Source organism: Lepidothrix coronata, unplaced genomic scaffold (assembly GCF_001604755.1).
Source record: "Lepidothrix coronata isolate B3197 unplaced genomic scaffold, Lepidothrix_coronata-1.0 Scaffold38, whole genome shotgun sequence".
Taxonomy (NCBI): domain Eukaryota; kingdom Metazoa; phylum Chordata; class Aves; order Passeriformes; family Pipridae; genus Lepidothrix; species Lepidothrix coronata.
Window position 1 is genome coordinate 5,578,007 of NW_016690218.1, and position 17,358 is coordinate 5,595,364.

A 17,358-nucleotide genomic window follows, 5' to 3' on the forward strand; every position below is an offset into this window, starting at 1 on the left:
ATGTTCTTTGCAGATTCTCTGTCCAGATGGCAAATAGGGTTGCATTGTTTATTCAGTTATTTTTCCCTTCTGTTTTGAAAGAACAGGACTTTTTAAACTCTATTTAAAAGGCGAATAGTTACACTCTGTTCAATATTTATCTTTTTTCCTCTCTCTCAACAAATTAAAAAAGTGTTACACAGACTTATATTTTTTTTCTGTTCCATTTAAAATTTTCTCCTCCCCAGCTCATACTCCCGTTCTTGTTGCTAATGAATGTATCATCTAAAAATAGATAATGTTCATCACTCTATAATATTTTGTATCTTTCTAGATTGGAGGCCAGTGTAATTGTAAGAGACATGTGTCTGGCAGACAATGCAATCAGTGCCAGGAAGGATTCTACAATCTGCAACAGTCAAACCCTGATGGCTGCAGTCCCTGTAACTGTAATACCTCTGGGACAGTCAATGGAGATATTACCTGTCACCAAAATTCAGGACAGTGCAAGTGCAAAGCAAATGTTATTGGTATGTGTAATGCAAGAGTTCGGAGCCATTTTTCTTGTTTTCCTTGGAAATAAAACACACTTGATTTCTAAATGAAAGGTATAGAAAACTTCTTTGCTGAAGGCAGATTATAAAAGTGAATGAAATTAACTGTTGAAAAATTATTAATTTAATAATTCTATCAAGCTACAGCTTGAAGCTTAGTTTAATCAACCCTTTAGAAGTTTCTTTATGGCATAGCTACATTAGCTTACATGGTTCCATACTAATAAGTCACAAAAATAATGTAATTTGCTTACTGCATAGATGTTTCTTTTAGGAAATTAACACTTTTTCAAAATGTTTTATGCTTAATGACTTCTAAGCAAATCGTTTCCATGCTAGTTTTCTTAATAGACCAAAATAAATGGATTTTTTTCTCAAAATATTCTGTGCTACAGGGTCCTTTGTGATAAATCTATCAATTTTTTTCTATTATATTTCTTTGAACTGTTCCTATGAAATGCAAAATAAGTCAACATAATTCCACAGATCATGTACATAGCTAGGGTTAGTTATCAAGGGCCACATAATTTTAATTTTGTAATTCAATGCCAAGCTGATTATAATAAACTGCTACCTTCTGTGTTATTTATCATTTTTTTTACAAGACGTGCTTTTTTGTTTGTTACTCCCACAGGTATTTTTCAGAAATTAGATTTGATTATAGCAATTTATTACTTCCAGCATATTTGAGGGGAGCCACAGCCACATAAGGACAAAATTTATCAAGTGCCCAAAATACACAGTATATATAATACACTTTGAAATGTTGATGTATGGGAATATTATGCAAGGAGAATTTCCTGATAAAGTGAGCCTTGCATGGTAACTGTACATGTCTCAGACTATACATGTGTCTCAAAAAGAAAAAATTCTTTTCTGCTTTGTTACTAACAGAATTAGTAATTTATTTTTTATTCAGCCTAAGCATGGTTCTAGGTTGCATTAATAATGTTTAAGCACACGTTAGTATACTTGATATTTATATACCATCATTTGTGAATGTTGACTCATTTGTAATATTGTGAGTCTTTGTTTCTTTTGGAAATTAGAAGAAAGAAGTAAATTCAGAATAACAACAAATAACGGAAACAGCTCTAAATAGATAGAAGGCTGAACAATTTCAGTCCTTTTTCCTGTGGAATGCTATGCTTTTCATGCAATAAAAAGGGTGCTAAGAGTAAAAAATAACCTCTGTGCATCTTAAACCCACTCTCTTTTCAAGAAAAAGGACTTCAGAGCATTCTTAATTATATATTCTTTGCTCACATTTCGTATTTGCACCTGCGAAACCCTCTCTTAACTCAGTGGCAATTTGGCAGACAAGAAATGCAGTCTGGTTCTCACATATTTGGTTGTCTATATATTAATAAACATTTTATTCCCTTGATGAAAACAGTAAGAATTGTTTTTATTTTCACTGAAATAGTTATAAGAAAAATGTGTAAACCTATGCTTTCTGTACTTACCTGTAACAATGGTGAGGGCTGTATTTATGCAAGTGTTTGTTCGCAGGATAAAAACCTAATTCTTTCCAGACTAGATTCTCTTTGTTTTCCAAACCAATTGTAAATAAGCTTTGGTATATTGAAACGTGTGCAGCAAACTTTAACAGAGAGCTTTCCTCTTTGGATTTCTAAATTGGTTTTTAGAGCAATCTGTCTATTGCCATTTTTATCTATTTAAGCAAACATGATAACAGAAAAATGCAACTGTGGACTGCAGTGTTATGAAACATGAACTGTTAGAGTTAACACAACTGTTAAATCTTACTAATGATTCTATCACCAGTAAAATACATTAGCACCAATAATTTTATTAAAGTAGGTCATTCATCTAGAATAAAAAGGTAGAAGAATGTGAATTAAATGCCAAGCGTGCTAACTCCCCTGTACTTGTTAACATTGAATGTGATGCCCTGTAGGCCTTCCTCAGTATCGTTAGGAATAGATTACCTGTCAGGAATATGTATGGCATATTCAAATAAGCACTGCGCATATTTTTAAAACTGATATGATATGAATCCATGTAGACCAATTTTAATAGTTCAAAATGAGTCATAATTCTTGTTAACAATACAGTTATTTTTAAAATTTGCAGCAATAGTGGTCCTTTTTTATTTTCCTTATTGAAATTAAATGATATGCCTTAGGTGAGTCATTCATCACTGTTAAAGGAACTTGCCTTCTGTTGGAGTTTTTGAGTTTTATCCATATATATAATGCATTCCCTACCATTTTTAGTTTTATATTTCTACATTTAAGTTGCTAGATGCATTTTTGTATGGTTTTGTATTTTTTAAATGATGACGATGCCTTGCTGGAACATTGTGTTTATATTTTCCTATGTGTAGCAATCAAGTGATAGCTTCATAGTGAAGGATTTTCCCATTGCAAGGGGAAATACATAGCTGAATTTGCATTTTTCATATAATAATCTAGTTTGCTTTCTTGTAATGCACATTTTATAAACTAACATATAAATGCCATCCCTTGGGGCAGGGATAAAGCAAGCATTGACTTTGAAAACAAAGCTAATAAAACTACAGGATGAAGCATGACAAAACCAGTTTAGATTTTAATGTATTGCAGGAGTTAACTTAATCATAATTTAGATAAAAATATTTCATTTTGGATTATGGAAAACATTTTCTGCTTTCAGTAAGGGCTAACAGTAAACACTAACATAAATGTAATCAATGGTAAAACTGAAGTATGGTGTTAAGTAAATCATTTGTTGTAATTAGTCTAATTTGTGCTGTCCTAGAGTATATTTAATGTTTTTAATACAATATATAAATCTATTATCAGAACATATTTAGAGCCCAGTGCAATTCCCTGTGTATTGCATTTCTACAATATAGGGTGAAGAGTTCACATAAGCATTGATTGTGCAACAAGTGCTGTTCTGGGGGACAAAGAGATTAATTCTAGTTTGTCTTAGAAATGTTACAAAGAATCTCTGGCAGAAGTATCTTAAATTGTATTGAGAGGCCAACAGAAATGCATTACTTCTGAAACAAATTGGAAAAGTAAACAGATTTTTGGGATGCCACAGTTATTCAATTGATTGGTGCAGCCCTGTCACTCCTGTTAATTATGCTGGTGAAGAATATTAGTCCTTCTTTTCTCTTTTTTATTTACACTAAAGTATAGTATACTTACCCTTTTTAAAAACTGAAATTAATAGCTTTTCAGCTTTTTCCTTTTTTTTATTATTAATACCTTTTTCTCCTTCCAGGTCTTAGGTGTGATAGTTGCAATTTTGGATTTAAGGCTCTCAGATATGCTAATGAAGATGGATGCGAGCCTTGTTGGTGCAACAGCCACGGCTCAGTGAACCAATTCTGCAGCCCTCTCTCCGGGCAGTGCAATTGTAAAGAACGAGTGAAAGGACTTCACTGTGACACCTGCATGGACAACTTTTATGGGCTGGATGTAACTGGTTGTAAGGCTTGTGAATGTAATGCTGCGGGGTCGTTTTCTGGAACTGTGTGCGATGCAACGACAGGGCAGTGTGCGTGTAAACCAAATATTGGAGGAAGACAATGCGACCAATGCCTGGATGGCTACCGCAAAGTACAGAAGAATCATTCCTTTGTTTGTCTGCCGTGTAACTGTGATAAGGCAGGTACAGTGAATGGCTCTCTGCTTTGTGACAAATCAACAGGACAGTGTCCTTGCAAAGCTGGTGTAACTGGCCTTCAGTGCAGTCAGTGCATGCTTCATACGTACAACCTCAGCATGAGCAACCTCCTCGGCTGCCAGCGTTGTGACTGTGACGCTCTGGGCACATTGGCAGGAACAGTTTGTGACCCCGTTTCTGGACAGTGTGTCTGTTTGCCTCAGCGCCAGGGGAGAAGGTGTAATGAGTGTAAACCAGGTAAGGAAATTGGAAGACAATTTGTTTGATGTAGTAAGTTTTGCTTTTTTAGTTATCATAGTAGTTCCTACAGTTTTTAGTATGTGTTTAGACAGCTTCATATCTGACATCTCTGATGTATATATGTTATTGTGTTTCCATTTCTTCCTAACTGTGTGAGTGAGCAGGAAGTATTAATGTCCTGATCACCATCAAATATTTATTCTATTTCCAGAGCTTGTATAATTTGTATTATTAGTGTTTTTTCAACATGTTCAAAATAAGGCTAGGCTAGTTCTAGATATTGAGAAAATAGACAAATAATCGTGGCCCATTCACTCAATGAGAGATAAATTGGCATAATTTAATGAACAGCAGCTATCCTCATAATGAAAAATGTGAATTTGGAAGGCAGAGTGCAATCTCTTCAGGAAGGGCACTTCATGCATAAAGCTGAGCATGGTGGGAAGCACAGAGATGGTTGCTTAAACTTTGATGAGGCTGGCAAACGTGCCACTTAGGGAGCATTCACCTGCCTTGCTGTGTTGAGGATATGCTGGCTTTCACAAGGACTGCTTACAGTTTGGCCCTGCAAGTAGGTGATATTGCAGTTGCTACATATCAGTTCAAGATTTTATACTATATTATTGTAAACAAAGTTTAAATGTTCATTATAGGTGGGAAACTGTAGTTATATTTCAATGTTTTTGTTTTAAAAAGTAGGTGGGTAAAGTGAAACTATAGATAATATTAACCTACCCTTCATAATAATATTAAGCAGATAGATTTAGTTCAAGTTAAATACATATGCAATTTATTCAAGTAGCAGGTCACATTAAAAGGTACATTATAGCTCCATTGGTTTTAATATGCCATTCAATAATTTGAACAGAGGTTAAAAAAGCTGCTTAACCTCCATTAAGTATTTTTTAAAATGCTTTCATTTAAATTATTTTAGGTACATATACTAATAAATAAGGCAGCATTCTGTTTTTCTTAGTTCCTCCTCCAGTGCTATTTGACCTGTTAACCCTCTGTAGCAGCCACTTAATCAGAGATCGGCAGAGGAGTGATGTCAAGGCTTCCCGAGTCAGTGACCGCCCTTGTCCTTGAAAAAGAAAGGCCAGGGTTTATGCAGAACTAAATGGTTTAAAAAGGTTTAATTGATAGTACGAACAGACTGGTTTGTAAAAAAGCTTGCATGGCACTCAAAGGAATACTTCCACAATAGTTCCTATTAAAAAGAAAAATAATTTTAAACGTATTTTTGTAAGGATTGTTTTTAAATTTTCTAACTAATAACTATAAGCATATATGTACTGAACGCTGAACTCTCTGCTGCAGGTGAAAGTGTAAGTTCTTATCATTGTAAAAGTGCTGTATTAATCCTAGTGTAGCACAGCAAACTGCACTATTTTTGCTATTTTAGTGTTGATCCTAGTGTGAGCTCATTTAGATGTTTAATATATCTAACTCTTATATAAATACTCTTTATTAGTATGTTCCAAAAGAGACTTTTCTATAAAACAGAGGAGAGTATAAGAAATCTTCCATATAGAAGTATGGAAGATCTTAATTGACTTCGAGTACTGTAAACATGTCCTATGGCTTTGTCTTGGAGCAAAGATAAGAAAATGTATTCCAAGTGTATATGTAGCCAATACAATCTAATTAAAGCACACAACTAATTAGTTAATACTGGCAGCCCTAGAAACATGCTAGAGACTTGTTAGTGTGTTGGGACATTTCAACTATGTGATGCAAGTTTTCTTAGTGGAATACAGGTTATATGTATTTTATTTTCTTATTCTGTGTAATTGTAAGTCTGTTTTAGGTAGTAGTATTTAAAATAACATCCCATTGTAGCATATTTTTATGTGCTTTGATAAAATGTGAGAGGTTTCCAAAAGTTGCCAAAATCTTAATGCAGGAAGAGTTGCCAATGGAGAAAACTTCAAACTGGATGTAGTTTTGGGAAATTGTTTTATAATGAGATCTTTTTCCTTAAAACTCTTTTTGGAGCCTTCAGCTATGTCTTTAACCTATTAGGCTGTATCCATGACTTGTCATCTTCCAGTTTGTTCTCATGCAAATAACATTTTGGTAGATTGCTGTACATTTAAATTTTATTTTTTTTTAAACTAAAGGTGTATGGAAAGTGAGGGACACTTGATTCTACATGAAACAAAATGAAAGAGCAGTTTTGCCTTGTATATAAACTTGCTTTCAAGATTCTTCAATTGCAGTGATTGAGGCAGGATCTTTCTTGCCCCCAAATTGTTGTGAGCAGTTTGTCCCTGTCTCATTCTGGAACTGTGTTGCCATGCCGACTGGGATTTGTGCCATACAGATCCTATTCAACAGGTCTTGGATCCTGTTATGAGAGCAGAAAAGCTGTAAGAAAAGTAATATTTTAAGTTCTTTACTTGGTGACCACAGGTTTTTATAGAGTGCTACGTAGTATGGAAAAGATATAAGCTAGCATGTAGGATGTGTGTCTGGGCACCAGTGCTGAGTTTTTGTGTACATACTACCTCTCTTGGCCAGAAAAATGTGAATTACATTGTGACAATATTGTTGGTGTGGTTAAATGTGCATTTTGAAGCATGGTCTGTGGTTAAGAAATGAGCGTTATTGCCACAGTTGGTAAGCATGTAAAAGTGCTAAGGAATTGTTTGTGTGTTCCTTTTCTGTACAGTAGGAGAAACAGTAAGAGGATTATTAAAAAAGGAAACTGAATACTTTGCTACGACTTTCATTCTTCCTTATGAAGAGTATGCTTGATTGACAAATGTGATCAGTTATGGTTGAATTGGAAAAAATCTGAAAAAGAATAAGCATAATACTAGTTATATACATAGATCTTGTAGAGATTTGCAGTGGCTGTCTTAAAATTGAAAATTAGTTCTATTGTACAATAGTGGATCCTTCATAAAGCAACTTTTATGAGCCCTTCTAACCTTGCTGTAAATTAAGCTTGCATTAAGTTGTTTCTTAGTCTTTCCTGCCAAATTCTAGGTGGTGGAAGTAAATAATAATAGTAACGGTTATGACAAACAGCATGAATTTGTAATCTCATGTCTCTTCTCTTTTTGTCTACATTAATCATGTTAATTTACATATAAATTAGTTGGGGGAGGAGATTGCTCTCATTTTTTCCAATCCCTTTTTCTTTTAAAAAAAGTTTTACCTGATACTTCTGAAAAAAAAAATGTGGTAGTATCCAGAAAATTAGTTAACTTTTAGAGCATTTCTGAAAGATTATTATAAAAATATCATACCAAATCCTTCACTGCTCTACAGTGGTTTAGGCAGTATGACGTTAGGAGAGCCAGGATGTTTAACCTTAAGGTATAGATTCTTTATAATTATGAATTTCACTCTTATGAAAAAAGCAATATATGCTGCAGTGATCGATCCTGCTCAGGCAGAATTAATTTATTTTCTAGAGATGTGCTTATTTACCCATTATAGTCTTTTCTTAGAAATCATAGAATAGAATCATAGAATCATAGTTTCATGCAAAATTTCAGGTGGACAATGATCTGGTTTAGCCTGAGTGCTTATCATTTACTGCAACTATAAATTGGGTTCTGAAGAAATGCTTTGACCTTCTGCATGAGTCCAGGCTTAAACTTGTTTGCTACCTTTGTGTTACGTTCTGTGAGTGGAGTCGTTCATTGTGCTCGAGAGTGACATTGCTGGGAAATGGTCTCCTCTATTTATGCACAGGATGGGCACTGCACTGTGCAGACAACTGCAGTATGAGATAATACATGCTGCCTCACTAATAACTTCAAGCTATTTGGTCTCTGTGGTGGCTCAGTTTGGGGCCTCTCTGGAATAAAGTGCCAACAGCATGGTTTTTTATGATGCGAATGTATGTTAACTGGAGACTGATATCACTTCACTGTCCACTTGAGATTTATCTCACTGAGGACCAGAGGCTAAATTTGAACAAAGATTTGAGCAGTAAAATTCTAATGTTTTCAATTTGTTTAGTTCCTCTGCTATTTGGATATGAGCTCACAGTGCAACACTGCTGCAAAGACAGAGAATACCACCCTAGGGGTGTATATATAGAGCTATCTCTTGTAAGACAAATAATAAGGCCTTGGGCAATATGACATGTTACAATATAATTTTGGGCTCTTTATTATAAAGCAGGACATCAAGAAGTTATTGGACAGCAAATAATATTCAGTAACTGAGAACATGACTAAGAAACTACTGATTGAACTTTACCTGGAGAAAGGAAAGGGCAAGTGCCTGAGAATACTGTGTATCTCAGTAACAGCTGAAATTTTTCTATCAAAGTTGTACAATAAAAATTAATAGTAACCATCTGACAGATAGAAACTTGTATCAATGGCCCTATCTTAGGCTTCATTTTCCAAGATAGGTACTTGTTTTTGACTAGAGCCTGTTAATACCATGTCACCAGTATCCTTTGCAGAGCTCTCATGCTTTGCTACATTTGTTGATATATTATACCACTCCAAAGGGATGAGGGGAAAAAAAAAGCAAAACAATTTGTGGGAAAAAGCCAGTAGAATATTTATTACTAATCAGGTAAAAGTAGAAAATAATTTGGGAAACTTATGAAATAATATATTTTACTGGTATGCCATTGCTTGAATTGTCTACTGATCAGAAAGAAATTACTAAGAATGGAATAAGTCCATACATAGCAAAATAGGTTATGCAAGTGGTACAGCATCATTAAAACAATGTGTGTAAAAGCTCTCTCGTTGGAAATTTCAGGTGAGGCTGTGAATAATGAGTAAGTTCTTCAATGACCAGATTAGAGCTGTATAAACTCTATCTATAAACTGTATTTATCAGTAATGTGCTCAAGGCATAGATAAAGATAGCTTGCGAGGGCAGTAGGATGAAAGATAGCATAGCAGAAGCATACCAAATATACTGTGGGGAAGGTGAAGTGAATACTCCGGTTCATAATTGGAAATAATGCAGGGAGAAAAGGATAGGATTCAGAATGAAAGCTTTTTAAGAGCAGATAAGTAATTTTTTATAATCAGTTTTTCAGTTTCAATAAAAGTATTTGTGTTCGATACAAGCTCTGTGTTACAGACGACTAAAATACAAATTTTACATAGACCTGGGAATACTCATCAAATGGAGTTTTTCCGAAGAAACACGATAGTGTTTCAAGGATTAAGCCAACCATTAGTTGAGAAAGATTTAAGAGACTTTCTTGAGAAAACATTTGCATTTCTTATGGTTTGCAGCTGGCCATTTTCGGAGATGAGATCTCAGACTAAAAGGGACAAATATCTGTTCTCATATGTTATTTTTTATGTTTCTACTGCTAGTGGTGCATTCATTAGTACCTCTCATGTCCTTGGGTCTTTACTTTCCCCGTAAACACATTAATGTACTCCCCCTATTTTGCATTTGCTCTGTCTAAAAGTATAGAGAGAATAAAAAATCGGACTTGGCAAATAGAGAATGAATAATAGCTTTGCAAAGTGCCAATGAGAAAATCTAGAAGCTCAGCTGTGGAGGAAGACTACAGTGCTTTATTTGAGTCGACACATGTGTTACCTAAGCTTTGATTCTGTTGTTTCATTCCTGATTTTAGATAAGTTGATAATAATCTTACTGTGTTCACTTTTTGCGTATCGTCTATTCTCAAAATCCCTTTATTTTCCAGGTTTTTATTTTTCTCCATCCAGTGTCACTGGCTGTCTGCCATGCCTGTGCCACATAGCTGGTTCAGTGAATCAGATCTGTGATAAACTAACTGGCCAATGTAGTTGCCAAGATGCCTCTGTAACAGGACAGACATGCGAACGCTGCAAAGAACTTTATTTTGGATTTGACTCTGAAACAGGAAGGTGAGTGTTTCTTTTTTTACAGGTCACTTACAATCTCCTTGTTACATTTTTATGATAGTAATTTGGTCAAAGATTTAGTGACAATGAAAAGATGTGTTCTAGTTACCTTAATCCTTTGAGTTCATGTGTGCCCTCTGATTTACGTGTGATATGTTATACAATTGTCTGTGCTCCCATGAGCTGTAGAAAATAGAAATTTTGCCACAGATTTAGGTAGAAACAGCATGAAAGCTGTATAAGACTAATGTTTTCTAATGTTATAGCAATTTGGTAATTGTTTCTTTACGTTTTCTCTGCATCTTCAGTAAGGTGTGTTGTTTTCTGAAGTGTTAATTTTTGATGATTAAAATGCAGGTAATGTGCCATTCTTATAACCAATGATTGCTTTTATATATTTCAGGAAGATATTTTAGTTGGGGAAAAAAAGGAAAAACTACGTATATCCCTGTGTTTCCAAATTTCTTTTGATAACAATACAAATACTCACTGCACCTTTACTCTTAAAAATCTGTTTTTCTGAAGCAGTGTATTCTTTTTCAACATTTTGTTATGTGCTACAGGGTAAATTGTTTATCAAATGTAGCCTGGGGCCTCTAGGTACATTGGAATTATATGGATACATTCCCTGCAATGTAAGGGGCAAAACATATCTATAGGTACTGCACTGTTCTTCCAACTATTGCCCTATCTTTCTTTTCCAGGATCATCTTTCTTGCTTAATCCTCACAATCTCAATTTCCTTTTAAATATTGTCCAGAAAGATTGTACAGCTCTATTGCTATCATATTTTCATGCAGACTGATGATGTTGTTTGGCTGTATTTTGTAATTTTGCCTTTATAAACCCCAAACCAGACAGCACAGGGAGAAGCAAAATCTGTACAATATTCCTCTTCCTGTGCTCCTTTCCCCCTGCTAGTGTGGGGTAGACAAGCTTTTAGGCAGTGATTATAAGTGTCATCTTGCATATATTTGACATTATTCTGCAGATTTTTCACTTTAACTTTTATATTACTGTCACTCATTAGAGATTTTTAAAATTATTTTTTACTGTTTCGGGTCATAGAGGCATCTACTAATGGTCATAAAGTAATCTGTAGGAATAAGGACTTCCTATTTTCACTTCCTGTCATTTCTAATGGTAAGTTATAAAATCTGTGTAATATTAAAGTTCCCTTTTAAATATATTTTCCTTACTATTAATGATACTCTTTTTTTAGTTACTTGAAATAGATTCTCCCCCCCCATTTTTAGCAGGTGACAGAGACATTTGTGTCTGCATTAAGCAACAGCTTTTCTGAATTAGATATTGGCCTTCAAATACCTGCTTTTTAAGCTGTCTTCTGAAATTTAAAATCTGAAAATATAAATTATCTAGATCCAGACCTTGTTGTAAGGATAAAAGTTTTTACAGTTCTGGAATTTAAATCAGAGTTGGCTTTAATGCTTTAATACTTGTTAATCCTCATGACAGTATTGAAGACTACTCTGGTAGTACATTAATATGATTAACCTGTGTTGCATATGCTTGGCTTCCTTGGTTGTCATCTACTTGGACAATGCACCTCAGTTCCTCAGGCAGAAATGTTTATCCACTGAAAATGATAATGCAAGTCTTTGTTTATTAATCTATTTTAATAAATTTCTTTAACTGTTAAATATCTTCATTAAAAGGGTAATATGCCTTTTCTTTCTCCATGAAGTTGCCAAGTCATTTAAGCCATCCTTGCTTCAAGTGTCTTTTAAGGCTTCTGTGTTTGCAGAACGAAAAGGATGTACCTCTGCTTCTGTAGTGGCAGAGGTACCTGTCTTTGTACAGTAGCACAAAAGAAGCAAAAATTGTGATACACAGATTGTGAAGCTTTAAAATTCTCCCACTCTGAGGAATGTATATTTGAGCTGATTGATTTTGTGGTGTTTTAGACATAAAGCATTAACTCCATGTTCCTTAATGCATTTGAGGTTATGAAGCAGGAAAATTTTCTTGACAATTAAAGAATTACAAATACTGTGTATTTGCAGCAGTCTGAGCAATCTGTAATGGGTGTGGGCATCAGTACACATTTGTAAAGCTTTACCTCTGTATTGTTTACTATAATGAACTGGTCAATGAACATCACAAATTGTTTATATATATGTATATATCTTGACAGATTGCTGTTTATGAAATCCATTTAGCAAGTGAGGTTTTCCCATAAGGATGAAAAATGAAGATTTTAAACAGATTGCTGGAGAGGCTCTAACTGCACCTAGAGAGTCAATGTAATAAAGGTTTCTCTATATTAATATTACAAAAACCATTTATCCTCAAAAAATCAATATTGCAATTCATCTTGGCATGACATTTCTCTTTCCATGTTTTAAAAGTCTGTTTTACTTGATTATATATAATTCTGTTTTAACAAAACTCAAATATATTTGGCTCGGAGTACTTTGAAAAAATAGCATTTAGCAAGAATGCTGAAAATATTTCTTATGTGATTAAAAGTTACTTATTTTTTTAAAGAATTAGTTGTTATTTTTAAATCATTAATTGACTGAATCCTTAATCTTGATTGAAAAACATGAACTATGCATAACAACAAATCCAATTCTGGTTTTCTGCAGTTTAAGAAAATTATGAATGTGATTACACAAAGATAATGTGTAATCCTGTGGAGCAGAATATGATGAAATATATGCTGTTATTTGCAGGATCTGGAGCCTAATTCAGTATAGGTGAAAGTAGGGAGCCTACACTTTTCCTAGAAGAAAATGCAACAAGCAGAAAGAAAGAGCCCCACCCCGCCAGGCACTGAAAACTGTCACTGTGACTGTATATGTATGTGAGTTTGATTGTCTCATGTGTGTATGATAATGAAAAGTGCAATAAAGAGGAAGGCCTTATTTTTAAGAGGTGCAAAAATATACAAGAACAGTAAGAGAAGCTTGTATTTTTCTGTTTATCTATTGAGAAACTTTTGTTAACACCCCCTCAACTAAATCTTCATGTAATGAAATTTTGAAATAATAAAATACTGTCTTACTGAGCAAATAATTCTGTTTTTGTTTTTTTTCTGTAACTAAGCTGGTTTTTTTAGTCATGATGTTAAAATACTCTAAACAAAACCTCTATTTAAAGGGAGATTTGAATACACTGTCTACAGATGAAAAGACTTAATAGAGTTTGAAAAAACTGCCCTTTTCTCTTGACTGTAAAAGAGAGCTAACTACAGTATAGTGGTTTCCAAGAGAGAATGTATTTTATTTATTCTCAGAAGGATATTAGTCCATAAAACAAATTTGCAGCTTATTTTGCAGCTTTAGCTTTTATCAGCCTTTTTAAGGGTGTTGAATGATTCCCCAGGAGATCACACAGCACGAGCTGCTGTGGAGTAAAGGAACTCTAATACAGTGAGCTCTGTGATAGGCAGAAAATGTATGTGAAGAGTTTTCTTAAGCTGGTTTAAAAATCTGTCACATTTAATGTCTATTTCACTGATTATTGACCTGAATTTTAGTGTCCTAATGTGAAAACAGTTTCCAACTTGCTCTCCTCTCTCTCTTGCCTTATAAAGCTGATATCTAAATTATAACAACTCACTTTTATTTCTGCTTTCACATAGGTAGAAAGACATGGTCATGACTGGGAAAATGGCAAAGTAACTTTTGTAAAGACGCCACCATGTATTTCCTTAGATCTGGTGAAACTGGCCAAGGGAAAATCCACCACATATAAATCAATGACTCTCCTCTAGTCTTAGGGTTAGCAGAGTAAAGGGGGCATAGCATGACTGTCTCTGCCTTGGATTTCTCTGAGGTCTTTTTACTGATTCATCATCTTGGGACCCGGTATCTGGAGTAATTTAAGATTCCTTTGAAAGTAGGTTGCTTATACCTGAGAATTGGATTTTTCCAGCTCAGAGCAAGGGGAGTAAAGTGTAGACTTCCCAGTGTGTTTTAGCTTCACTGTATAGTCCTATGTTTCTCCTAGTCTTTGTTGTTTTTCAGAACTCTTTTAGCCCGCAGCAATTAAAATATAGTGAAATTAGAATCTAAAGTATGAAGTTTTATTCACCATTGTTGACTTTCTGTTATGACTAATAATGGCAGTCTGTATTGCAGTGGGTAGTGTAACAGTGTTTGCAGTAATTTGCTTTGCTTAATTTCGGACATGTTCCAAGTCTTTGAATATTTGCACAATCTGACATCAGTATCCACACTATAAATGGATGTCAGTGGGGAAATAGTGTATCAAGTGAAGAACAAGTTGATCGCAAGAGGTTTCACATGCAAAAGGCAAAGCATAAATTAATCCTGGACGTATTCTACTGATGCCACGGAGAGTTACAGAATTGAAATGTGGCATTTGTGCGATAGCAATGCTTTTACATTTTTTGTTCTTGTTAATTAAAAAATAATTTAATTTGCACATTTAATTAATTATTCTCTTCAGTTACTTCCAATTTTGTCCATCAGGCTGCAAAGAAATGGTGCTTTCTGTTATAATATTCATATTTCTGGTTTTTTGTTTCCTGTCACTTATTGAATCTGATGGTTTTTTTCTCCCAATTTTGGTCACCATTCATTCTCCTTTATTCACAGCATGCTATTTTTTTCAACTTCGAGTTGCCTTTGTGGACAAGAAATTATTAATTGATTTTTTTTTTTTCCAACGAAAGGCTAGTTTTCACTGAGGTAGAAGGTTGCATATTTTGTGCAGAAACCTCTGAAACTGGTTACATGTGTATCACTGAACTCTGCAGCTCTCAAGAAAGGTTGTGTGAATAAGGCTGGAGGACTGAGTGCATAATGTGGTTATTACCAAACATTATTATCTAGTTTGTGTATGGATCAATATATATAAAAGCTCTTTAATTCTAAACCATTTTTATCTAAATTAGAATATTATTCTGGCATTGAAATGTTTATAGTAGGCACTGTTTCTGTAATTTTTTTAATCAGACTAATAGATTTTCTGCTGTTTCAGACTACTGAACTGTTTATGATTTTTTAATTAGGTTACCCAAGAATCTTTTAAACAAAACCCTGCTGTGCTTAACTGAAGTGTTAATGTGTTTTGATCACTTCCTTGATTTGTTTTTGTTTATAGATGTCAGCACTGTAATTGTCATCCTGCAGGAGCCATTAGTGGGACTTGTCATCTTGTTACTGGACAGTGTGTTTGTAAACAATTTGTAACTGGCTTGAAATGTGACAACTGTGTTCCTGATGCTAGTAATTTGGATGTCCACAACCTATTTGGCTGCAGTAAAAGTAAGTGGATGTTAGGTCTTAAAAGCATGTCTTTCAGATTAAAGTTTTATATTGATTTAGTGAGTATTGAATTGGGTCAGCAGTACTGAAATTGGGTTTTACTCCCCCCACAGCCCCACATAGATTTGGTCCCTAAAGTCTGAGTGATTTTTACTGTGTCTTAGGACTGTTTTCTAGAGAGACATACAGAATGCTTTGTGTCATACACACTTTCTGCTTGCAGTCTAAGCAAAGGGAGAAGTAATGATCCATATTTCCATTGCACTTCCCACCATGTTCTTTGCAGTGACCAATGCAGAGTTCACCTTTCAGTCACATGAATACAATGTACGACAATACTTGTACGACTTGAAGCTTAGCCCTCTTTGGTGCCATTGACAGAAGGCAGAGGAACTGCCTTCAGAAGGTCTGAAAAACAGAAGGTCTGTTGAAAACCACTTCCTGGTGATTAATTCAAAATCTGCTCCTCAGTTCGATGTAGCTTTGCCTTTTTCCTCCTGGACCTTTTTTTCAGTTAGTTTGGGAAAATATGTGATACGGTGTAACAGAGTGTGAGAAATTGGCATGTGTGAGGTGGGGCTAATGCCATGTGGAAGGTCAGATAATCATAGAATCAGCTGGGTTGGAAGGGACCTTCGAGATCATCAAGTCCAACCCTTGATCCACTACCGCTGCAGTTACTAGACCATGGCACTAAGTGCCACATCCAGTCTTTTTTAAAAAATCTCTGGGGACGGAGAATCCACTACTTCCCTGGGCAGCCTATTCCAATGTCTGACCACCCTCTCTGTAAAGAAATTCTTTCTAATATCTAACCTAAACCTCCCTTGGCACAACTTGAGACCATGCCCTCTTGTCTTGCTGATAGTTGCCTGGTAAAAGAGACCAAGCCCCACCTGGCTACAACCTCCTTTCAGGTAGTTGTAGAGAGTGATGAGGTCTCCCCTGAGCCTTCTCTTCTCCAGGCTGAACAGCCCCAGCTCTCTCAGCCTCCCCTCACAGGACTTGTGCTTGAGTCCCTTCACCAGCCTAGTTGCCCTCCTCTGAACTGTAATGAAACAAATTGCAATGAAATATCTATACTTCTGCCCTTGCAGTGAGCCTGGATACAAAGAGGTGGCACAATTTCACCCTTTATGTTGTAATTAGTCAAAATTAAATGTTTAAATTTGCCCACCAGTGCACAGTCTCCAAGCTGGCAGGGATTTTAAAGAAGCAGAGGATAAAGTATATGTGATAAGAAAATTCAATTTTTAAGTTGTCTTTGCGTCAATGGTCAGAAATTGGCTTTGAGGGCATCATGCCATGCAATGCCAAACCATGGGGTAAGGACCTCAGCTAATTCTGAAAAAGCTGTATGACGTTTTTTGACACTCCAGCTTTCTGCTGTACCCAGTTAATAGCCCAGTCTTGGAAGTCAGGTAACCAGTGAGAGAGGAAGTCTGTAGATGCTAACTGGGCATTTCTGTCAGTAGGCCTAATCAGTAATGGCCATACTGGTAATACAGTGACAGTCACCTCCGGTAGCCACGTGTAATGCAACAAAAGGGTTAGACATTCCCAAGTTATCTCTGGAGTATGTTTCTGGATCCTCCTTCAACAAAGTATTTTTTTTCTTTGTGTTCTGCGTGGGTATTTACATGATATTTATCACTGTGATGTGTGCAAACTATAGATTTACAAGCAGAGGTGCACATGCACAAAGTGTTTCAAGCACACACAGCTCTCATTTTGGTACTAGTTTGTATTTCATTGTAAGTCAGTTTAAATTTCAAATAATATGCATTGCAGAATACACAGCATTATGATTATGGATAGCGTAAAGAGACTGATTTGTTTCCAAAGATGATT

At 35.2% G+C, this 17,358-nt stretch overlaps 1 protein-coding gene across 9 annotated transcripts in view; it reads left to right on the forward strand.

Annotated features, from left to right (window-relative positions):
• The window catches only part of USH2A (usherin), a 379,818-nt gene that overhangs the window by 59,703 nt on the left and 302,757 nt on the right, over positions 1 to 17,358 (forward strand). For all 9 annotated transcript variants that reach the window (XR_001874412.1, XM_017812861.1, XM_017812864.1 and 6 more), the window contains exons 12-15: positions 314 to 509; positions 3,771 to 4,412; positions 10,069 to 10,252; positions 15,344 to 15,507. Coding sequence is in view for 8 of the 9 variants with exons in the window: in XM_017812861.1 (XP_017668350.1) it covers positions 314 to 509; positions 3,771 to 4,412; positions 10,069 to 10,252; positions 15,344 to 15,507 (1,186 nt within the window). In the remaining variant the exon portion in view is untranslated. The remainder of the gene's footprint in view (positions 1 to 313; positions 510 to 3,770; positions 4,413 to 10,068; positions 10,253 to 15,343; positions 15,508 to 17,358) is intronic.